Source organism: Molossus molossus, unplaced genomic scaffold (genome assembly GCF_014108415.1).
Source record: "Molossus molossus isolate mMolMol1 unplaced genomic scaffold, mMolMol1.p scaffold_m16_p_3, whole genome shotgun sequence".
In the NCBI taxonomy this organism is placed as follows: domain Eukaryota; kingdom Metazoa; phylum Chordata; class Mammalia; order Chiroptera; family Molossidae; genus Molossus; species Molossus molossus.
This window is the reverse complement of record NW_023425366.1, coordinates 81,035,880-81,061,571: the sequence shown is the minus strand read 5'-3', so window position 1 is coordinate 81,061,571 and position 25,692 is coordinate 81,035,880. Positions and strand designations below refer to the sequence as shown.

Sequence of the window (25,692 nt, the reverse complement as noted above, 5' to 3'; positions counted from 1 at the left end):
GAAGAGAGAGAGAAACAACGACGTGAGAGAGACACATCGACTGGTTGCCACCCACACAACCCCAACCGGGGCTGGGGACAAACTGCAACCGAGGTACATGCCCTTACGGAAACTGAACCTGGGACTCTGGTCCGCAGGCTGAAGCTCTAACCGCTGAACCAAACTGGCCAGGGTTATTAAGTAAATTTTAGAGAAAAAATGAAGAAAAGGAGATTTATTGCAAAAGACAATTAAACTACACCACAGAAGTAACCAAACACTGAAATAATTCTAGGAGTAGTATTTTTTCACAGATACAAAGGTATGCAACCACATGGGTAGTATTCATTAATGGCATCATTATCTACCCACGTATCCAAGCTCAGCACTTTCAAGTTGTTCTTGACTCCCAACATCTCTTTACTCACATTCAATCAATGCTTCTCTTTCTCTCTCTAATAAAAAATAGAAGTGCCAACTTGAGAGGTCTTTTTATGTCTCATATAAAAGCATGAAGACTTCCTTATGTTCATTCACATAGGAAAATCTAGGGTTAGAGTAAGAATATTAGTACAGAGTCCCAGAGTGGCTACCCTTTCCAATCTCTACTTCTGTTGTGGGTCTGAATGTTTTATCCTTCCAGGGATACTTTATAATCTGGAGCTGCTAGTTAGCACTCCTCAAGGCAGGGAGAAGGCACAGATGCTGGGGCCTTTTATAATGGTTGTTCAATTCATATGAAACCTAACAAAAACTATTTACTGAGCTTCTGCTACCTTCTAGGAACCGTGCTAGTCACTAGGGATACAATTGAAGACAGTTCCACCCTCACTACGAACAGTCTTGAGGGTAGGTCAACATGTAAATATACAGTGGTAAGTGCTTTGACAGAGGCTTTGTGAACACACAGGAAGGGCATATATTCAATGTTGGGAGTATAGGGAAGGCTTCTTAGAAAAAGTGCGATCTGAGTTTGAACTTGAACTACGAGGAGTTGTTTAGCCAACAAAAAGGAGGGCGATTAGCCATAGGGCAGCCTAGATGAGGCAGAAGCAGAAGCAAAGGTTGGAAAGAACATGGGGTGTGTGTGTGTGTGTGTGTGTGAGAGAGAGAGAGAGAGAGAGAGAGAGAGAGAATGAATGAATGAATGAATTCAGATCTTTCTTGGTCTACAGTGGAAGGGGAATGACTCCTTATTCTGAAGTAAGCATACCATTTGTATTTTTACTATTTGTGGTGGGTAAGCTCTAACACAACCCCTAATAATCCTTGTCTCTTGGTATTCATGCCTTTATGTAATCTCTTCCCATTGAGTAGGGGCTAGATTTAATGACTGACTTCTAGTGAACAGTATGAAAGTCACTGAGAAGACAATGTAACAAGGACTGTGGCTTCCATCTTGGGTACCTTCTCTGGTTCTCTCTGAGGGAAGCCAGCTACTATGTTGTGAACTGCCCTTTGGAGAGGCCAATGTGTCAAGAAACATATCTCTGGTCAACAGCCAGTGAGGACAGGAGGACTGACAATAGCCATATGAGTAATTTAGAAGCAGATCTTCCCCTAGTCAAGCTTTTAGATGCCTGGCCCCAGCCAACATCTTGACTGCATCCTTGTGAGAGACTCTCAACTAGGCACTCGGCTATAGAAACAAATAACCAATGTTTATTGTGTAAGCTGCTAAAGTTTCTTGTTTCAAGCTGCTATCTGTTAGGCAGCAATGAATAACTAACACACTATTTGAAACAAAAGAGAAACCAGGGGTTAAATATGAAACAAGGGAAAAACTATTTCCACAATAAAATGTTCCTGACATTCACCTCAGTGTAAATACCAAATCTTCTTTAAGCTTTAGTCTTAGTATCTCCCTGTCTCCAGTTCCTTGATTTTGGGACACTCCTCCTTCCCAGTATGTCTAGCTAGAAATCCAGATGCATTTATTATAAGACATCATTATTATAAGACATCAAGAGAACATTTCCATGGCGAAACTCACTGTTAAGTCTACAACTTGGGCCTCGAGGATCTATTCTGGCCCCTTTATTATTGGTTGACCTTAGCCAACATCTTTCAGAGACCAGTCTCTCTCTAATGCAAAAAATGGTAACTTCATAAGAAGTGTTCCCTACCCAACTCATGACTACATGTGATTAACTCCCACAACCTCAAGACCTATTAAAATCAGTCATGAGCCTTGGCCACTTTGGCTCAGCGGTTAGAGCCTCAGCCTGCGGTCCAGAGAGACCCAGTTTTGGTTCCCGCTAAGGACGCGTACCTCGGTTGCGGTTTGTCCCCGGCCCTGGTTGGTCGTGCGGGTGGCAGCCACTCAATGTGTCCCTTTCACGTCGATGTTTCTCTCTCTCTCTCCCTCCCTCCCTCCCTCCCTTCCTTCCACTCTACCTAAACAAAAAATGGAAAAATGTCCTCGGGTGAGGATAAAAAAATAATAAATAAAAAAATAAAATCTAAAATCAGTCATGATGCACATTCCTTAAATCAGCCTTGCTCACTGTCCAAAGATATAGGTTCTCTCTGTACCATTCCTGACTCTTGGCCCTCAAATGTGAGACCCTATTTCTCACTGTTCTCTTTCCTATCTAACCTTTGTGGAATGTGGGTTCCATGCTTTATAAGTACCACTACATTTTCAACTTTTTTTTTTAATTAAAAGATTTTTAAATTTTGATTTTTAAAGAGAGAGGAAGGGAGAGGGAGAGAGAGAAACGTCATGTGAAAATGGAACATGGATCAGCTGCCTCCCACATGCCTTCTACCAGGGATCAAGCCTGCAACCTGGGCATGTGCCCTGATGGGGAATCAAACCAGCAACCTTTCAGTGCATGGGATGATGCCAATCAAGTGAGCCATACCTGCCAGAGTGACATCCTCAACTTTTCACTTAATGCTCCCTTTATTCCAGGCCTTAATTGAAACCTAGCTCTCATAGGACATGACTTCCCCCTACAGCCCTTTCTCACATCCCACATTCTTCAGAGTCAGATGGTAGCATATGTCTGTTTTCCTCCCTCTTCAATACCAATTTGAAACCATTATTCCTCCACTTGCCTGTAATAGCCCCAAATCTTTTTTGTGTTATATTCACCTTTCCCCTTCCTCTATCTTCAACTCACCTCCCAGTCACTGTCCTCAATCATTAAATACTTTGGTACAAGGTTCACTAACTTTCTTTCACTCCAATTACTGCTATTATTCTGGGTAACTCCAACATTCATGCACATGGCCCATTCAAAACCCTAGCCCCTCAGTTCATTGATTGCATCTTCAATGACATTCTTCTCCTTTCCATTTTATCTACTGATATCCATGGCCATATTCTAACCATTTTCTATAACTCCAAAATACACCATCTCTGAATAATGCATTTATTTATTTATTCTGTTGTAACTCCAATAGCCTATTCATCTATCAGTCTCCTTTATCCTTTCCCAAGAAAGCTTCTTTGAAATGACTGGCATATCCAGTGTGTAGATCTCTCTATATACTCCAATTTGGATTTCTTGTGGTCTATCACTTCCATAATCCATCCTCTTGCTAGTTTTCAATAGTTCTGCAGCAGTAATTCTATCCCACCTACTGGGAAACACTGCAATTGTAGATGAATCCAAGTGTCTGTTTTCTCTACACCCTGATATGAACTCCTGAGAGGTATTTGAGAAATGTGAGCATGGAAGAAAATCACACAACACTCCAGCATGCTGCTCATATATCTGTGGTCACCAATACACTTGGGTCCTTAGTATTGCACCTGCAACCCTTGAATATTCCTAGCTAGCTCTCCTATATTTCTTCATAGTGGCTATTTTAGACAAGCCTAGTTCTACACAAATGGTGGCACTTCTCCTTCCTTTACCACAAATAATTTTACTTTGTAATTTACAGAGAAATAGAAGCTTGGACACACTTAAAGACCTGAAGAAGTTGAGCTGAGAGAGTGGAGAGAAACAGGGCAAACAGAAATACTGCTGGAAGAGCAGGTAACATAAAGAATCTAAATACTATTCTATGGGTGGTGGTTAGCCACTGAATTGTTTAAAGAAATAAGTGACATGATCAGATTTGTGTTTTAGAAAGATCACCCTGATTATAATTTGAGGAATATACTAGAAAAGGCAAGGTTGAAGATTAAAACAAGTTAGATTTCAATATAAACAGATGTAATTTGTCATTTTTAACATTTATATGGATGTACCATTTAAGTTCCATGACACTAGGGACTGTCTTTTTCAATTCTCGATTTCCAGAGTCTAACACATTATCTGGCACAAAATATTTATTTATTTATTTTTTTGGTATGTGCTCCTAGCGGGGGCCAAACCCAAGACTCTCTGGTCCGCAGGCTTGATGCTCCAACCGCTGAGCCAAACCGGCCAGGGCAAAATATTTATTTCTTTAAAAACTGCTCTGGCCGGTGTGGCTGTTGGTTGCAGCGTTGTTCATGAATCGAAGGGTCACAGTTTGATTCCCGGCCATGGCACATCCCAGGTTGCGGGTTTGATCCTCTGGTTAGGGCACATACAGGAGGCAACCGATCAATGTTTCTCACATCAATGTTTCTTTCTCTCTCCATCTCCCCCTCTCTCTAAAATCAATTACAAAAAAAAAAACTACTACTACTTTTTTTTTTTTCGAAAAAATTTTTTTTTTTAGATAGACTGGGAGGGAGAGAGAGGAAGAGAGAGAGAGAGAGAGAGAGAGAGAGAGAGAGAGAGAGAGAGAGAAACACTGATGTGAAAGGGACACATCAAGTGGCTGCCTCCCGCACGACCCAACCAGGGCCAGGAACAAACTGCAACCAAGGTACATGCCCTAAGCGGGAACCGAACCCGGTTCTCTCTGGACCGCAGGCCGATGCTCTAACCACTGAACATTACTAATTATTTTAAATCCTCGCCTGAGGATATTTTTCCATTGATTTTCAGAAAGTGTGTGTGAGAAAGAGAGACACTAATGTGACAGACACATCGATCAGTGGCTTCCTGCAAGACCCCGACCAGGGCCAGAACAAACCGCAACTGAGGTACATGCCCTTGACTGAAATAGAACCTGAGACTCTTTGGTCTGCAAGCCAACACTCTAACCGCTGGGCAAAATCGGCCAGGGCCTATTACTAGTTATTAACAACGATGTTACCTTTAATGAGTATTTACTATATGCTAGGGACTATGTTAAGTACATATTGCCACTTAATTCTCATAATTATATCATCTTATTTTATGAAGTGGAAACACTAAAACTCAGAATTTATGTGAGTTTCATCTCTTAGCTAGTTAGTAGAGAAGTGGGATTTAACTCTGGGTCTGCTGCCTCCAGAGCCACGTGATCGGTTATTCACAGTTGACTGAAAATTTAACTATTTATTGATTAATGTACATTCAGGTTCTTTCTATTTTTGCTATTATAAATAATATGATGAATCTCTTTAAATAGGTAAGCACTCTTGTGTGGTTGCCTCATTAATGTAAAATCTTAGATGCTGCAATTATGAGCCACAGAGCTGGCACATTATAAGTTTAGATACATATTACAAAACTGATCTTCAGAAAGGCTGTTCCATTTCACAACCTTTCACACAAATAGGCAGTATGTGAGAATGCCTGTTAACCACTACCAACACTGAGTGTTACTGATCTTTGCCAACAAAATGGTCTCCATAAATCTTATTTTGGTTGTAGTTTATAGGTATATATCATTACTAATGAAATTAATAAGCTTTTTGTTTTTTTTCCAAATCCTCACTGGAGAGTATTTTTTCATTGACTCTTTTAGATAGAGTGGAAGGCAGGAAGGGAGGAAGAAAGAGAGAGAGAGAGAGAGAGAGAGAGAGAGAGAAACATCCATGTGTCCACATTGATTGGTTGTCTCCTACAAGATCCCAACCAGGGCCAGAGGTCATATCTGCAACCTAGGCACATGCCCTTGAACGGGAATCAAACCCATGAGGATCCTTGGGTCCATAGGCTGACATTCTAACTGCTGAGCCAAACTGGTCAGGGCAAAATTGACAATCTTTTCACATGTTAAAAGTCATTTCTATTTCCTTTTAATTCCTGTTCATGTTGTTTGCCCATGTTTTAAGTTTTTAAATACTCTTTATATATTTTGAATTTTAACTTTTTCTGTGTTATAAGTATTTATAAATAATGTGATCCTAGCCCTGGCTGGTTTGGCTCAGCAGTTGAAGCATCGGCCTGCAGTCCAGAAAGACCCAGGTTCGGTTCCCGCTAAGGGCATGTATCTCGGTTGCAGTTTGTTCCCGGCCCTGGATGGGTCGTGCGGGTGGCAGCCACTCGATGTGTCCCTTTCACGTTGATATTTCTCTCTCTCTCTCTTCCTCTCTTTCCCTCCCACTCTATCTGAACAAAAAATGGAAAAATGTCCTCGGGTGAGGATAAAAAAAAAAATGTGATCCTAGTTTTTGTTTGCTGTGTAACGTTGCTATGATTTTATGGCACTGAAGTTTTACATTATGTGAAATCTACTAATCCTTTTTTGTTTTTATGGTTTCCTACCTATTTCATGATTACAAAAATTCTATCCACATTTTCTTTTAATGTTTTAATATTTTCAATAGTTTTCATTTTTGACATTAAATCTAATTTACTTAAGCCCAGCAGGTGTGGCTCAGTGACTGAGCGTTGACCCATGTACCCAGAGGTCGCTGGTTCAACTCTTGGTCAGGGCACAGGCCCAGGTTGTGGGCCAAATCCCCAGTGGGAGGCATGCAGGAGGCGGCCAGTTGATGTTCTCTCTCATCGATGTTTCTATCTCTCTCTCCCTCTCTTCCTCTCTTTCTAAAAATCAATAAAGAAAAACACAAAACAAATTAATTTACTTAGAATTAATTCTGACAAAAAAAGTGTGATAAGGATTCAATTATTACTCTTTTAAATGGATACCCAGATTATTAGATAGGTAAGGCTTTAAAGTATATAATAATTGGAGTACGGTACAAAGCACCAGTGATAAGTCTAATCTCAAGCAGAGAATTTTTTTCTGTCAAGAAAGAACTTTACTTCTTTCCACATATGTGTAGAAACATGTAAGCTTCCCAAAGAATTCCCTAACCAACAGACAAATAACTCAAATGTGCTATTTAAATATAATTTCTTTTGCACAAATTTACTATCCATAACTTAGTTATCCCCACTGCAATGCTAACTAGTAATACTAAAATGAAGTCTCTCTACGATTTAACTTAATAAATTTAAATACTTAAGCATGAGACATTTTAATGGAATAAAAGCATGCTTTTTAAATAAAAATATCAAAAGTAAGCTATAGACATTAAAGAAATAGTTCATATCAACAGTAGAAAAATTACCTTAAAACTTAGTGAAATTCTTTTTTTTTAATCATTCATGACTAGCATAAAAATATTCATCCAAACAATATGGAGCACACAGAACACCCCAAAGAAAAATTCTGTCATATTAGAACACATCAAATAAAAGTAACAGAAAATTGATGGCAGCACAATAAGACAATAGCTCTCTCTCTCTCTATATATATAATCAAGTTGACTTCCACAATGTTGATAAAAATATGATAATAGTTAAACATGACTAGGCTGTGTCTCTTTACTTTTTATGAGCATTAGAGTCATCTTTTCAAAGATAAGACTTGGGATTTTTAGATTTATGTAATCTTGAAGTATAAGAGAACACAAGAACTACAACAAAGTACTTATGATCATTTTTTAAAAACATAAAAATATCTTTGCAAAGAATTCTTTAGAGAAAGAGCAAACCTATTCAATGCAAGCAATAACTAGGTCAAATCACGCATATAACCAAAATACAGCTTAGTATTTATTTTTCAAAAAACTCTACTCATAACCAATCATTTTAGACTAAAACAGAAACACACAAGTTAGACTATAAATTAGACTTAGAAATTTGAAAACATTATTGCTAGATGTAATAAAGAAAAATGATAGTATTTTGGTACCAAATTCTTCTGAAAATATCCATTCAGGACTAAGAAAACGTAAACAAGATTTACAGATCATTTTGAGAATCATCTCATATTTCTTTGAAAATATTTAAATAGTTAACTTAAAAACATAATTTATTTACCTGACCACTACCAGAAGTTGCCATGTTGATTTCTGCCACTCCTTGACCTTCATTCTGCCGCTCAGCTTCATGTAAGCCAGGTTCATGTTTGCTCTGAGATGACCTCTGTTAATATGGAGTTAACATCATTACATACAAAAACAGAGCACACTTTTTTTTAGCTCACAGTTTTTTTCCTTTCTTGTTTTAAAAGTCTGAATGCATCAATTATACAGGTTTACAAAAGCATGGAACTGCAGTTCAGTCTTCAAAACCTCCAGCATGGTTGGCAGTCGAGAGGAAAGTGAAGTGTGTCCCTTGAGCATTAGAGCTGCACAAGACAAAGGATTTTCTGAGACTCACAGAAACACCATCCTCCACCAGCTGTGCTCACATCACTATCAGGAGTATAACCCAACTAGAACAAATAACTGTCTTTTCTGCAAGGTCACATGATTCGGGCATTTAATGGTGCTGTAAATATAACACTTAAACTATTACCAAAGCTTATAAATACCTTCTGTGTAAGTATACTTATACATAGAACATATATACATGCTAATAAAAATCATATGAAAAAAACAGATAAGCCCTTAGATTCTGATAGAAACTAAAAACCTTTTCTAATGTAACCACCATCTGTTATATGAAATGAAAATGACAGATTATATCCAGTAAAAGCAGTCATTTAAAGATAGATTATGCCCAGTAAAAAGCAGTCACTTTGTAAAAACAACACTGCAGAATCAAAGAAAATAATCTTCCCATTATTTTTTTTATAGAAACAATTACAAATGTGATTACTCTAGGAAAATGACACTCTAAAATAAAAGTACTTTGAAAAATGTGACATAATAGTGGATATCTTACAAAATGGCTATCACTGGAACTTCATTTGCATTTGATCTTCTGTTCATCCTCTATTCCTATCCCTCTTCCTAAAACTCCTATTTATTCGTCAGATCTCAGTTCAAATAGCACTTCCTAAGGAGGTCTCTTCCAAACTCCGAGACCATATGACTCTTTCTGTTACATATTCTTATAATACCTTATACCCTTCTCTTTTAGAGCATTTGTCAAAGTCTTAACTTTATAGTTATTTCTCTCATTATTTGATTGATAGTGTCCCTGACTGGACTGACTGTAAGCTCTAAGAGTGTAGAGAACAAGACAAAGCTTCTTCAAGCTTTCCTAGACCATTTAAAATGTGACTTGAAAATTAATTTACATGCAACATTTCCATCAATAAACTAATATAGTTATATGTAGGCTAAAAGTGAGGTAGCCCCAATAATTCAGAAATAGAAGAAAAAATAGTACCATCTGAAAATCACACTATAAAATTTAACAAAATCAACAAAAGTAGAAACATCAAACAAAATCAATCTAGAAACAAAATGAATCAAAACCCATGGAAACCACAAAGATTTGACAGTAACATCACTGAAGATGTCAACATAAAAGTAATTACTGAGCATCTGTTATGTTAGTTACTTCCATTATGTGATAAGGAATACAGTGCTAGTAAAATCAGACATTGTTCTCTACACTCTTAGAGCTTACAGTCAGTCCAGTCAGGGACACTATCAATCAAATAATGAGAGAAATAACTATAAAGTTAAGACTTTGACAAATGCTCTAAAAGAGAAGGGTATAAGGTATTATAAGAATATGTAACAGAAAGAGTCATATGGTCTCGGAGTTTGGAAGAGACCTCCTTAGGAAGTGCTATTTGAACTGAGATCTGACGAATAAATAGGAGTTTTAGGAAGAGGGATAGGAATAGAGGATGAACAGAAGATCAAATGCAAAGAAGCTGAGGTGGAAGGAAGCATGGCTTGTTTTAGCACATCAGAGAATCATGGTATGGAGAGTAGAACAAAAAGAGTAAAATAATCTTACTGATTTTAGTGAGATTCTCAGCGCTCTTTACCACACATAATTAATACTAGGATATTAATGAGAAAAGTTGCATGTAAATTAATTTTTAAAGTCAATTATTATTATTACTTTAAGTGTTTTTATTGATTTCAGAGACAGGAAGGGAGAGGGAGAGAGAGATAGAAACATCATTAATAGAGAAACATGGATTGGCTGCCTCCTGCATGCCCCCTACTGGGGATGGAACCCAAATCCCGGGCATGTGCCCTGACAAGAAATCAAACTGGTGACCTCCTGGTGCATGGGTTGATGCTCAGCCACTCAGCCATGCCGGATGGGCTAAAGTCAATTTTTAAATGGTGTAAGTAAATAGGAAAAAGGAGATCAGTTTGGAGGCTAATGTATTAATATAAGTGTGAGATGGTGGTACTTTGAACTGGGAAAGCAGTGATAGAGATAAACCAAGTGGAGATACAGAGGTAAATCTGAAGGCCTTGATGACAGACTGGATATGGTGACTGAAGAAAGAGATCTGGTGTCAATAATTACTCCTATGGCCCTGGCTGGTTTGGTTCAGCGGTTAGAGCTTCGGCCTGCAGTTCAGAGAGACTGGGGTTCCATTCCTGCTAAGGGCACATACCTCGGTTGCAGTTTGTCCCCGGCCCTGCCTGGTTGGGTCGTGCAGGAGGCAGCCACTCGATGTGTCCCTTTCACATCGATGTTTCTCTCTCTCTCTTTCTCTCTCTCTCTCTGAACAAAAAATGGAAAAATGTCCTCAGGTGAGGATAAAAAAAAAAATTACTCCTATGTTCCTTAGCTCACACAGTTGAATAATGATGATGTTAATCAGAGACAAGTAATAACTTAATGAGGATAAGGGTTTTCTGAAGGAGGTGGGTGGTAAGCAAGGCTTACGAAGAGATCATTTATTATGTTTTAGGTGTATGCTGAATTTAAAGTGCCTTTGAGTCACCTAAGTGGAGATGCAGAGTAGGCACGTATTATTTAGCAGTCTGGAGTTCAGGGCTAGAAAAATGAATTTGAGATGGTAACTGAAGCCCTAAGCACAAATGCTTAGGGAGAGACAATACACAGAAAAGAAAAATAAGCCTTAAGGAATGCCTATAATAAATACCACATAAAGGAACATGAACCTTTAAAGGCAAAAGAGGTGGGATGAAACCAAAAAAGTATTGTCATAGATGCCAAGAGAAGAATATTTCAAACAACAGGAAGTATTCAATAATGTGAAAAGTGTCAAGATGAAGACTGAAATGTCAATTTAACAATATAAAAGTCACTGATGGTCCATGTTAGTGAAACTATGGGAGCAGAAATTAGAGTGGCTTGCACTCAGTGAGTGGTGGGGAGAACAGGTAGACTTGGAATCTATATATATCTTTGGAGTGAGGACTGGGAAAAGATAATGAGGGAGGAAGGGGACAGATGAAGAGAGTTGCAGGGAGAGGTGGGACTGAGGAAGGTTCATTTTATTTATTTATTAAAAAAATTTTTTTTTCCCTTTATTGATTTTTAGAGAAAGAGGAAGGGAGAGGGAGAGAGAGAAACATCAATGAGAAAAAACACTGATTGGCCGCCTCCAGCATACCCCCCACTGGGGATTTGGCCCACAACCTGGGCATGTGCCCTGCCCAGGAATTGAACTGGTGACCTCTTTTTCTTTTTTTTTTTATCCTCACCCGAGGACATTTTTCCATTTTTTGTTCAGATAGAGTGGGAGGGAGAGAGAGGACGAGAGAGAGAGAGAAAAACATCAATGTGAAAGGGACACATCGAGTGGTTGCCACCCGCACGACCAACCAGGGCCGGGGACAAACTGCAACCGAGGTACATGCCCTTAGTGGGAACCGAACCCGGGTCTCTCTGGTACGCAGGCTGACGCTCTAACCGCTGAGCCAAACCAGTCAGGGCGTGACCTCTTGACGCATAGGTTGACGCTCAACAACTGAGGCACACAGGCTGGGCTCGTTTTATATGTATATTTTAAACTCATATTTATTGTTGAATGCATTACAGATATTTCTCCCTTTTTTCCCCATTGACCCCCTCCTCCCCATTCCCGCCCCCTCCTGCCTTCCCCACAGTATTGTCGGTATCCATCCGTTGTGCATATATACATAAAAGTTCTTTGGTTTATCTCATCCCACCCTCCTTCCCCCTTTCCCTTTGAGGTTCACCAGTCTAACCACCAATTTGTACTTCTTAATTCCTTCATCTTTTTCACCCATCCCCCCAGCTCTCTCCCATCAGGCAAGCAACAAAAATTTCTTTGTATCTATGAGTCTGTTTCTGTTCCGTTTGCTCATTTTGTTTGTGGATTCAATTGTTGATAGGTATGTATTAATTGCCATTTTATTGTTGATATTTTTCTTCTTCTTCGCCTTCAAGAAGACCCTTGAACATTTCATATAATAATGGTTTGGTGGAGATGAACACCTTTAGCTTTTTCTTGTCTGGGAAACTCTTGATATGGCCATCGATTCTAAATGATAGCTTTGCCGGATAGAGTAATCTTGGTTGTAGGTCATTGCTTTCATCACCCTGAATATTTCTTGCCACTCCTTTCTGGCCTGCAAAGTTTCTTTTGAGAAATCAGCTGACAGTCTTATGGGAGCTCCTATGTAGGTAACAAACTGCTTTTCTCTTGCTGCTTTTAAGATTCTCTTTGAAGTTAACCTTTGGCATTTTGATGACGATGTGTCTTAGTGTGGACCTCTTTGGGTTCATCTTGTTTGGGACTCTCTGTACTTCCTGGACTTGCATGTCTGTTTCCTTCACCAAGTTAGTAAAGTTTTCTGTTGTTATTGTTTCAAATAGTTTTTCAATTTCTTGATCTCTCTTCTCCTTCAGGCACCCCATATGATACGAATGTTGGCATGTTTTAAGTTGTCCCAGAAGCTCCTTACACTATCCTCATTTTTTTGGATTCTTTTTTCCTTTTGCTGTTCTAGTTGGGTGTTTTCTGCTTCCTTATATTCCAAATTGAGGGTTTGCTTCCTGGCTTTACCTACTCTACTATTGATTTCCTGTAAATTATTCTTTATTTCAGTTAGTGTGTCCTTCATTTCAGACTGGCCCTTTTTTATGTTGTTGATGTTCTCACTAAGATCCTCAGAGGTCTCCTAAAGTTCCTTGAAGGTGTCACTAAGTCCCTTGGATGTCTCACCAAGTTTCCTGATCAACCTTATATCCTGTGTTCTGAACTCTGCATCTGGTAGATTGCTTATCTCCATTTTGTTTAGTTCTTTTCCTGGAGTTTTGTTCTTTTTTTCATTTGGAACATGTTTGTCTCCTTATTTTGGCTGCTTCCTTGTGATTGTTTCTATGTATTAGGCAGAGTTGCTGTGCCTCCTAGGCTTCGTAGGGTGTCCCACTGTTGTAGGTGTGCTGTAGGATCCAGCGGCACAATCTCCCTGATCACACCAGCTGGCCCTCGCAGTGCACCCCTAGTGTGGACTGTACACCCTTTTGTTGTAACTGAGTCTTGACTGCTGTTGGCACACCAATGGGAGGGGTTTATTCAGGCTGGTCAGCTGCAAAGACTGGCTGCGCCCACTCACCACTACCTTGGAGGATCAGCTGCGTAGGGGCCCACCACACAGAGCAAGACTTACTTCAGCAGGGCTCTGGTACCCACTGAGTCCACTCATTGAGTGTGTCACTTGTGGAGGTGGTTGGGTGGTGGTGTTTCGATGTTGTCTGAAGCTGTCCACCAGCTGTGCTGGCTCTCTGATAAGGTCAGCCACTGACTGTGTTCTATCCAGGGCCACCCAGCATAAGCTATAAAGTGATCTGCAGATGGCTGCTTCTTGTGCTGGGCTTAGAGGTGTCCAGGAAAAGCTAAGTTGTGAACCAAGGCTAGTTGCTTCTAGTGCCAGGCCTGGGGCTACTTAACAAAAGATATGGGGCTCACTGAGACTGACCCCTCTCAGGCCCCAGCTCCGCACCGCTCTTAGGGGCTGCTGGGTTGCACAGGGCCCTATGGAGCTCCCCGTCCGCCGCTGGTGGCTGGGAAATGCTGCTGCCCAGTGGGGCTCAGCTCCTGCTCAGACTTTGCTATAATTTTTTTTTTTTGCGGGGGGAGGGGGAATAGTTCTCTGCTGCTGGTCTGTGTTTCTGTTGCCTGGGGATGGATGTCTGCTCTCTGGCCTCTGTTGCTGGGGGTGTATCTCGACTCTGATTGGGTTGCTACTGTGGGGGACGGTGCTGGACTCCCGGCCGTTTGCGGTTTCCACAACTGGCACCTTGACAGCTCCGCCACTGTGCACTGGTGTGTGTTGACACAGGGTGCCCACTGGCCCTATGGTGCCAGGTGCACTGGTGGGCTCAGGTACCAGATGCTGCTTGTGTGAGAGATTTTAGGAAACACTGAAGCAGGATCCAAGACAGGCCAAACCTATGGTAAAGCCTTTGGAAACAGCTTGGGTGGGCCCAAAAGTTGGGTGGGGTGAGGCCTCAGGGAGTCACCAGGGCGGGGCTACCAGTGTGACCAGGTTGCTGGAGTCCCAGATATGGCGGCTCTCTGCCGCCCTGGGGAAGGGCTCACCAAAGGAAAAATGGCCTCCACCAGCACCTCTGTCCAGGAGAAAGCTGCCCCTCCAGCCCTCGTCCGGAGGCCAAACAGCTGAGTTCTACCCTGTTCTCTGGTGCCCCTCAAACTGCCTCCCCTCAGAGCTCAGAGGGAGCGGGTCTGAGTAGGTCTGTGTGCGGGCCCTTTAAGAGGATCTGCTGGAGCTTCCGCAGCTGCAGCCTCCCTCTGCCTCAGTTCCCGCTGGTTTTACAGCCAGAAGTTATGGGGACTTTTCCTCCTGGCACTGGGACCCTGAGCTCAGCGCCTGGTGTGGGACAGGGAGCCCTCACTCCTCAGGAAGGGCCTTCCCAGCCGGGGTATCCCTCCTGATTTTTATCCAACACACGTGGGTGTGGGACCAGCCCATAGCGCCTCCGCCCCTCCTATCAGTCTGTGGCAGCTTCTTTAATTTTGTAGTTGTAGGACTTCCATTCAGCTCAATTTCAGGCGGATCTGAATGGTGGTTGTGTTGTTTTGTTATAATTTTGATGTGGTTGTGGGAGGACACGACAAAACATTTGTCTACACCGCCATCTTGACCCATCTCCCTCATTTTATATTTTTAAACATAAGATTTAAGTCTGTTTAAATGCCAACTGAAAGGTGCCACAGAAAAGGAAAAAGGTAACTATTTGAGAAAAAAGATGAGTAAAAAGTTCCTGAGAAGGCAGGAGTTGAGAATCCAAAGCACAGGAAGAAAGGCAGAATGCTTCCTGGTAGGGAGGAGAGGTAGTTCCTATGACAACTTCTGTCTCTGTGAAGGAGGTGGAATTATTAGAGGGAGGGAGATAAGGGTTGAAATAGTTATTTCCAGAGGAAGAATGGGGGATCCAGAGAAACACAGTAGGCATGCAGAAATGCCAGGCGCATGTGATGATGGCGATAAAGTTAAAAAACACATGTTTACTATGCATTTATCACGTGTCATCTATTAATTTATTTAATTCTGATATCAACTCTATAAGGTAGATAAAATTATTATCCCATTTTACAGATGAAGAAACCAAGACACAGAGAAGATAAATATATGGACTTAGGTCACATAGTCCTAGTAAATAACAGAGCCAGAGCTGGGATCACAACCCAGGTAGTCTGATTCCAGAGCCCAAACTAATATTTAACACTTTCTACCTACACTTACCTTTGTTTTATTTCCTCCTTCCTTATTTACTTCCCTTTGTTCTTTCATTGATCCGAGGCTACACACTTGCCTGTACTCTCTGATCACTAGTGCTAACCTTGAAGGCAACTGATTCTAATTCCTATGAAAGAATAATCCTGAGTTTCCTTATTTCTATTGTTGCTGGGTAACTTACCCAAAGTTTTCTAGCCTGAGACTAAAAAATGTTTTTGTTGTTGAGGTATTTACATACCACAAAATGCACCCATTTTAAGTGTACAATTCAATGATCTCTAGTAAATATATCAAACATTAACATAACCCAATTTTAGAACATTTCATCATTCTAATAAATTCTTTGTGCTCATTTACAGCTAATCCTCATTACTGCCCACAGCTCCAGGCAACTACTGTCTTTATAAATTTGCCTTTTCTAGACATTTCTTGACTTATGTGTCTGGCTTCTTTTACTCAGCAAGTTTTTGAAGTTCATCCATGCTGTAGCATGTATCATCAATTTGTTTCTTTTTATTGTCGAACAGTATTCGATTATAAGAATAGACCACATCTGTATATCATTTGTATTCATTCACCAGGTGGTATATATACATTTGCATTGTTTCTACTTTTGGGCTAGTGTGAATAATATTGCCATAAACATTCAAATTAAAGTTCTTGTGTAGACATATGTTTTCATCTCTCTTAGATACCTAGAAGTGAATTACTGGGTCACATGGTACCCTCTATGTTTAATATTTCAAGGAACTGTCAAACTGTTTTCCAAGTGGCTGTACCATTTTACAGTCTCACCAACACTGTATTTATTCACATCTTTGCCAATGTTTATTACTGTCTTTATGATTATAGCCATCCTAATGGATTTGAAGTGGTATCTAATTGTGGTTTTGATTTGTATTTCCCTAATGACTAATGATGTTGAGCGTATTTTCATGTGTTTATTTTCTTTCTATCATCCATCTATCCATCTATCTATCTGTCTATACCTATATCTATCTATCTATAGATATATATATCTTTTCTGGGCAATGTCTATTCAAATCTTTTGTCCATTTTTAAATTGAGCTGTTTCATTATTAATGAGTTGTAAGAGTACTCTGCATAGAATTTTAATAAATATTTCTCGCTAATTATTATCTAGAGAGTTTTTAAACAACATGTTACAATTTTCCTCACAGTTCCTTAAAAAACCTGTCCGAAATAATACACAAGTAAGTTGTAGCACTGGTTGCCTCATATATCCTTTTGCAACTTTTGGAATTTGAATCATTTGCAATTACACCACCTGAATCTTGTCCAACATCTAGACACTAAACCAGAATTGTAAGAAGGTAAGACAAAGACAGTGCAATAAGCAATATGCTTAGTGGTGAAGAAATTACTTGGCAGAAATCTTTTCTTGTCTATATTGCATATGAACTAATTTAGTAAGTGTCGAACCTCCAGTTTTCTCCATTTTCTAGATTCTCCCTCTGATCTCTATTAGAAGTACGACAATAATGGAATAAAGATACTCTAAACAGCAAAATTTTTAAAAAGGGTTTTGGTTCTTTCTTTTTTTCTAGAGAAAGTGGAAGGGAGGGAAGGAAAGAGAGACAGAGAGAAACATCTGCGAGAGAGAGACATATCGATTGGTTGCCTGCCTCCTGCACAACCCCAACTGGGGCCGGGGATTGAACCTGCGACCCAGGTACATGCCCTTGACTGAAATTCAAACCCTCGATCCTTCTTCAGTCCTTGGGCTGTGCTCTAACTGCAGAGCCAAACCAGCCACTGCTTTTGGTTCTTTCTTAAGTGTGACATGACACCTTCCTTTAGTTTATTTCATTGAACTATTAGACTAAATGTAACAACTTTAAGCTATGACTTATATAGCACTTCTATAACACAAGGAAGCAAAACAAGATTAAATTACAGTGGTAGACAGCCATAAATCCAATATGAGTCAAAATTTTGAACAAATAAAAAACCAACAAGTCCTCAAGCTGCAATAAACTTATAACCATGCTGGCAAATGAGGATTAATATTAAAAAAATGACAATTTTTTAGGAATTTTCCTGAGGCCGGAGTGTTGGTAAAATTTGGAAACAGAAGCAGGGAATCTATTATACTGAGAAAATGATAACAAAAACAAAGTCAGTGTAGTAACATTAATAGTAGATAAAATAAAATTCAAGGAGAGCATTAAATGGAATAAGAAGGGCCCTGGACAGTTTGGCTCAGGGGGTAGGGCAACGGCCTAAGGACTAAAGAGTTACAGGTTTGATTCCTGGTCAAGGGTTTGATCCCCCGCCCTGGTTGGGGTCATGCGAGAGGCAACCAATTGATGTGTCTTTCTCACCTCGATGTTTCTCTCCCCCTCTCCCCCCTACTCTAATTTAAAAAACAACAACAACAAAAAAACAATGGAAAAAATATCCTCAGGTGATGCCCAGCTGGTGTGGCTCAGTGGCTGAGCATCGACCCATGCACCAAGAGGTTGCCGGTTCGATTTCCAGTCAGGGCACATGCCCAGATTGTGGGCCTGATCCCCAGTGGGAGGCATGTAGGAGGCAGACAATCGATATTCTCACTCATTGATATTTCTCTCTAAAATCAATAAAGAAAAAAATATATACATATCTTCAGGTGAGGATGCAAAATAAACAAATAAATGGAATAAGTAGGGATATTTCACAGAATAAAAGATTCAGTCAACTAGGAAAAAACCACGAATACTGAATTGGAAATATAAAAACCTGTTAGATGTAGCCAAGTAGTAACAATCAGAATATGAGATTAGGGATTGGGGGGGATGGGAGGGGGAGACTGACTAACTATAAAAGTGAGAAAAACAACAGTAGCAATAACTAGAAGCAGAAAATATCAAGCAAAAATATAAAATATAGTGCTGCTCAATAAAAACAAAGAGCTGCCTTTTAAAAAATAATTTTTAATAAGATGTAGTCTTCTCCAAAGAAAACATACAGATGGCCAATAGACATATGAAAAGATGCTCAACATCACTAATCATCAGAGATGCCAATTACAACCACAATGAGATACTACTTCACACCTGTCAAAATAGCTATCATCAATAAACCAACAAATAACAAATGTTGGTGAGAATGTGGAGAAAAAGAAACCCTTTAGCACTGCTAGTGGGATAGCAGACTGGTGCAGCAACTGTGGAAAACAACATGGAGGTTCCTCAAAAAATTAAAAACGGAACTGTCTTATGACCCAATGATTCCATTTCTAGGTATATATTCAAAGAAATCCAAAACACTAATTCGAAAGGATATATGCACCCCTATTTTCACTGCAGCATTATTTACAATAGCCAAGACAGGGAAGCAACCCAAGTGCCCAACAGATGAGTAGTTACAAAAGCTGTGGTACATATATACAATGGAATATTACTTGGCCATAATAAAAAGAATGAAATCTTACCATTTGAGACAATATGGATGAACTATTATGCTAAGTGAAATAAGTCAGTCAGAGAAAAACAAGTACCATATTATTTCACTTAAATGTGGAATCTAAAGAACAAAATAAACGAATAAAATTGAAATAGACTCAGATACAGAGAACAGGCTGATGGTTGCCAGAAGTGAGGGTGCTTGGGGGACTGGGTGAAAAAGGTGAAGGGATTGAGAAGTACAGATTGGTAGTTACAAAATAGTCACAGGGACGTAAAGTTCAGCATAGGGAATATAGTGAATAATATTGTAATAAATATGTATGGTGCCAGCTGGGTACAGGAAGTATTAGGGGAAATACTTTATAAAGTATATGACTGTCCAACCAATATGCTGTATACATTTGACACTAATACAAAATAATATTAAATGTAGATTGCAATTGCAAAATAAAATAAAATGAATAGTGTAGTAGATTTGATCAAGAGAAAAAAAAGACAGATAACCTACACTGGAAAGCCAAAGGGGGCATAACAACCAGAATACTGCATACAACAATGCCAAAAAAACTGAAAAAGGAGTAAAGAGATACTGTTTTTGTTCTGTTAGTTTTGTCCTTAACACATTTTTGACCACTCACAAGTTAACTCTTGTTTTCCTACCCAAACATTGTGGACCGCGCACGAGTTAACTTGGGTTTGCACTTGCATTAGCTATTTCAGTTTTTGAAACTCAGGGTAACATAGGATTATTGTATTTGTGACTCTTTGCCCTGAGGGTCGAAGTTCGAAAAACAGCGCACCGTTCTATATTCTTAAAGTAGGTAGGGAATGGATATCTGCTGGTTCAAATGAGTGCAGCTCAGAACCTAATGTGCAATGTGCCCAAAACGTGCGGTCCCTGGCGTATGTCTTAGAGATTTTTATGTGGTACGCAATATGTTAAGAGTCAACACTGTGCCCTGGACAGTTTGGCTCAGTGGTTAGAGTGTTGGCCTGCGGTCCAAAGAGACCCGGGTTCAGTTCCCAACAAGGGCACGTACCTCGGTTGTAGTATGTCCCCCGCCCTGGCGGGGTTGTGCAGGAGGCAGCCACTCAATGTGTCCCTTTCACATCGAAGTTTCTCTCTCTCTTTTCCTCTCTCCTTCCCACTCTATCTGAACAAAAAATGGAAAGAATATCCTTAGGTGAGGATAAAAAAAAAAAGAGTCAACATTGCAAAATGGACTTTCTTTTTTTTTATCCTCACCCGAGGATATTTTTCCATTTTTTGTACAGATAGAATGGGAGGGAGAGAGAGGAAGGGAGAGAGAGTGAGAAACATCGACGTGAAGGGACACATCGAGTGGCTGCCACCCGCACGACCAACCAGGGCCGGGGACAAACTGCAACCGAAGTACGTGCCCTTAGCGGGAACCGAACCCGGGTCTCTCGGGACCGCAGGCCAACGCTCTAACTGCTGAGCCAAACTGGCCAGGGCCGGACTTTCTTTATATTACAAATATTTGATTTATACTAGCTTAAAACAGCCAGGTTAAACAGCTTTTATAAACAAAACTTTGCAAAATAATCTTTTTTAAAAAATACTTAATTTACTAATATATATTTTTATTATAGATGTCCCTCCTTTTTCCTCCTTTGACCACCCCCCGCCCCACCACTTTCTTAGTACTGTTGTCTGGGTCTCTTGGTTATGCATATATGCATATAAATTCTTTGGTTTATCTCCTCTTGCCCCCGATCCTCACCCCCCTTCCTTCTGAGGTCTCTCAGTCTGTTCCCTACTTCCACATTTCTGGATCTGTTTTGTTCATCAGCTTATTTTGTTGGTTATATTCCATAAATAAGTGAAATCACATGATATTTGTCTTTCTCTGATTCACTAAACTGCTTTTAAGAATAAGACTATTGTTGCCCTGGCCGGTTTGGCTCAGCGGTTAGAGCGTCGGCCTGCGGTCCTGAGAGACCCGGGTTCGGTTCCTGCTGGGGGCATGTACCTCGGTTGCAGTTTGTCCCCGGCCCTGGTTGGTTGTGCGGGTGGCAGCCACTCGATGTGTTCCTTTCACATCGATGTTTCTCTCTCTCTCTCTCTGTTCCTCTCTCTCCCTCCCACTCTACCTGAATAAAAAAATGGAAAAATGTCCTCGGGTGAGGATAAAAAAAAAAAAAAAGACTATTGTACTTAACACTGCCTACTTAAGCCCTGGCCCGTTTGGCTCAGCAGCTGGAGTGTAGGCCCACAGACCAAAGAGTCACAGGTTCGATTCCGGTCAAAGGCACATACCTCGGCTGTGGTTCGGTCCTCGGCCCTGGTCAGGGTCATGCAGGAGGCAGCCAATCGATGTGTCTCTCTCTCTCCCCGCCTCCTCCTACTCTGAAGATAAATGGAAAAATATCCTCAGGTGAGGATAAAAAAACAAAAGGAACCCCCCCCTCCAAAAAAACTGCCTACTTAATAAAAACAAGATTCCACACATCCCAAATTCAGATGTACTGCAACCAAAGTTCCTAAGATATTTAAAAAGTCTGGCATAGATGAAAACACTCTCAAAAAAGGGTAAATGAGCTAATAAACTTCTGGACTCTACTCCTTCAAAAATTAAACTTTTAACATTAGAAACAATTGTCTTCCCTGTGTATAGATGTGTCTGCACTATATTTTTGCTTTAAAACAGAACAATACATTTGAGCAAATACTCCTAGAATGGGTACATGGGTGGAAAAATGTGCTGGTGATGATAGGACATACCAAATTTGTTTTGTATACAAAAGTTTTCTCTCCTCATAAAAGCTGTATGTAGTTACTATTCAAATGTCAAAACAAGCCCAGCCAGTGTGACTCAGTAGTTGAGTGTCGACCCATGTACCAAAAGGTCACCAATTCGATTCCTGGTCAGGGCACATGCCCAGATTGAGGGCCCAATCCCCAGTGGAGGGCATGCAGAAGAAGGCCAATCGACGTTCGCTCTCATCGATGTTTCTCTCTTTCTCTCCCTCTCCCTTGCTCTTTCTTTCTCTAAAACCAATAAAGAAATTAAAATAAAAAATATAAATTTCAAAACAAAAGGTCAAATTAGAAAAACAAGGAGGCATTAAGGATGGCTATCTGCATTTTCAAATTATTTCTCATGCACACATGTGTATCCTTTTAAAAATGGGATCGAAGTGTATGTACCATTTTATATATTATAAACATCTGAAAAGATAATATATTTTTATTGATTATATTTAGAAAATGGCAGCATGCTGATATTTTATTCTATGCATCTTTTTTTCCCACGTGGCCATGATGAATCTGAATCTGGCTGTACATTTGAAAATTTCCATTTCTTCCCTAAGTACTAAGCCAATTTTTTTTCTTAGCAAGAATTCTGTTCTTTATTGTTCAATGTAAATTTTTATTTAGCTTTTTAAAAATCCCTTTAGCTCTTCTTTACCCACTTTCCTTTACATTTCATCCATGCCACTTCACTCTACTGTTTCCGTGTGACTCTGCTCTTGTTGCACAGAGACACGTCTTCCTGTAATTGACTTATGAAGCAAATACTTTCTGAAAATTTATTTTTTTCCAGCCAGCCTCCCAGATGCTACTCTCTTTTCCTTATTCAGCAATGGTTTATTTAAGGCCCATGTAGGTTTTCTTTTTATTCATCTATAAACAGGTGAGAAGTGCTTAAATTTGGTGGCTGTCAACAGGTGAGGGAATGGTCTTTTAACTCACACTCCCCATTCTTCTGCATGGTGATCAAAACCTAATTTCAGATATTTATTTAGTTGCAGGGCTGACAGATTTGCACAAGACCCAGTTAAAATTCAGTTTCCAGTAGGTATGAATACATTGTATTTGTGTTCCACTGAAATAGTACCTTCCTCTTACTCCCACTGCTTGGTCTGTACTGATAGTATATTAAACATGACTTTTCCCAGCACGTACTACACTATTTCTAATGTTTTTGCTCTCTCTAGGCTCCTCTCAAGTTCCTTACTAATCATCATTATCAAGGTGTAATTAATAAGCCAATCTGGATTGTAAAGGAAAATAAGTATGCACATCTTCTAAATTATGACTCTGGCACTTTAGTTTATTTTTCTTCTTCACAGTTACATATTTAAATAGTTTAAATAATCATTATTTCTAAAGACTCATGGCAATAAACAGGTCTCTCACATTTGCCTGCCCTGTCCCATTTCCTATCTTTTAAAGGCAAATATTTCACCTCTTTCAGAGGATTTTTTTGGGGTGGGGGAACACTTACCTCCCTATTTCTAAATAACCTGCTTGTATTGCTGGTTCTGTTATTTTCAGTTGAATGCATTATTTACTGATTTCCTATCCTATTATGTAAGATGAGGTCTGGGTTTTCTTTTAGTACTATCCCACCCTCAATATCCCACTCATCTTGTCCCTCCATCCTTCCAATATTGCTTTACAGTTAGATAAGTTTTCCACTATTTACATTAAATTCTAATTATGGATGATAGATAGTGTATTATGATTATTTTCCTTTACAACTTCTGGTTGTCAATGGTGTTAAAAGGTTATCATTTTTGTTTTGTGTATTTAGGACATCATCAGTTTCTCTCCTGTGTAAAGTACTCTACTGATTTTGTCTTCTTAGATTTATCTCTTCTAGAATCTTCTCAACTGTTCCAATATGAACTGGTTACTTTCTCTTATCATTTGTCTTAGAATCTCCCTTCATCTTCATTCTGGGGAGTCTTTTATCTTTCTCTTGTATTGTACTGCTTGTGTCTTGGATCCCAAATCTTAATTTTTCTTGCTTTACATCTTCATTTAGTTCAACTAAATCCTCTCATAGCTTCCAGAAAACAGCTTACATAAAAAACAGATATTTTTGAAACTTTGCTTATCTAAAAATATACTCTACTTATAAATTTAATAAGTAGTTTGACTAGAGGTAAATTTATAGGCTGGTGGGGTATAATATAAAATATAAAATATGTCTTTGTCCCTTCATTTCTGTCACAGAACTTCAAAAACACTTGGAATTCACCGAGTTTGTTGTGCAATTAGGGTGACTCAAGGAGGGCCCCTAGAAAGCTTCAGGATGGGGGCTGGTCACCAGAAAGATGAACCACATTACTAGAGCGCTGAAATTCTGGGCCAGACTGACCTTCAGGGAAGAAAAAGGGCTGGAAACTGAGTTAAATCATGTAGCCACTTACTTGATCACACATGCCTACATAATGAAACCTTAATAAAAACTCTGGACACCAAGCTCAGTGGAGCCTCCTGGTTGATGAACACACTTATGTGCTAGGAGAGTGATGTGTCCAGATTCTGTAAGGAGAGAGCAGGAAAGCTCTGCATCCTCCATTCTTCACCTTCTCTAGATCTTGCCCTATGTATTTCTTCATTTGGCTGTTCCTGGTCTGTATCCTTTATAATAAAACTAATTGTAAGTGTAGTACTTTCAATGAGTTCTGAGTCATTTTAATGAATTATCAAACTAAGGGGGCTGTGCAAAGCTCCAAATTTGTAACCAGCTGGGTGCCTTGGCATCTGAAATGGGAACAGTCTTGTGAAGGACTCTGCCCTAATCTATAGGGTCTATGCTAACTTCAGGTCATTTCAGAACTGAATTACACTGTGGTATACGAATATGTGGTGAAATTTATAGCAAGGTGGGCAAAGTGAAGGTGGCTTAGGGACACTGAAAACTTGCAGGTGGTGTCTGAAGTGAAAGCCATCTTGTGAATGACATTACCCCAGTTGGGTATACATTAGTTCTGGGTAGTGTCAAAATTGAAATGAATTGTAGGACACCCAGTGGGGATGTCAGAGAATTTCTCCATTCTCTTTCAGGAACTCTTTTTTATTTGGATATTGAACACTAATATAATAACACTGTGCTTTTGTCATCTTTTCTATTTTCCATCTCATTATCGTTCTGTTCTACATTCTGAGAAATTTATCTTCTAACCTTTCTAGTGATTTTTTTTACTTCTGCTCTCACAATTTTAATTCCCAAGAATTGTTTTTTAAGTTCTCTGAATGTTCCTTTTATATACCATCATTTTCTTGCCTTTTATATGTATTATCTTTTACCTGAGTATATTAATGTTAGCTTTATTTTTTAAAAAGTTTTCTTCTTCTTGCATAGTATCTGTTCCACGAAATCTTTCTTACCAGAAACTTAAAAAATATGTCTGGGAGGTCTTGCTTGGCTGTTGGGGCTCAGTGGCTGAGTGTCAACCCATGCACCGAATTCACTAGTTCAATTCCTGATCAGGTTGTGGGCCTAATCCCTAGTAGGGGGCATGCAGGAGGTAGCCAATCGATGTTCTCTCTCATTGATGTTTCTCTCTCTCTCTCTCCCCCCCCCTCCCTCTCTAAAAATCAATAAAGAAAAAAAAATGTCTGGGATGTTTAGCTATGCATCCATATTTAAGAGTGGGCCACCTATGAAGAAGTTAAGTGAAACTCTATGCCTGAGGAATGAAGTCTGTCATCTATAGCTATGCTATAAGGTGGTCTGGCTGCATTGTTATATTGAAGAATCCTCCAATGTTAGTGTCTTTAGATCTTCTTTTTGAGGGGTTAGTCATATTTCTTAGCAAAGTTGCTACTAGAAACTTGCCTGTATTATAAGCCTGGATGCTAAT

General features: G+C 39.6%; 1 protein-coding gene across 9 annotated transcripts in view; it reads right to left on the bottom strand.

Moving 5' to 3' along the window:
• The window catches only part of APC (APC regulator of WNT signaling pathway), a 130,226-nt gene that overhangs the window by 26,351 nt on the left and 78,183 nt on the right, over positions 1-25,692 (bottom strand). For all 9 annotated transcript variants that reach the window (XM_036278543.1, XM_036278544.1, XM_036278537.1 and 6 more), the window contains one exon: positions 8,073-8,177. In XM_036278543.1, coding sequence (XP_036134436.1) covers positions 8,073-8,177 — 105 coding nt within the window. The remainder of the gene's footprint in view (positions 1-8,072; positions 8,178-25,692) is intronic.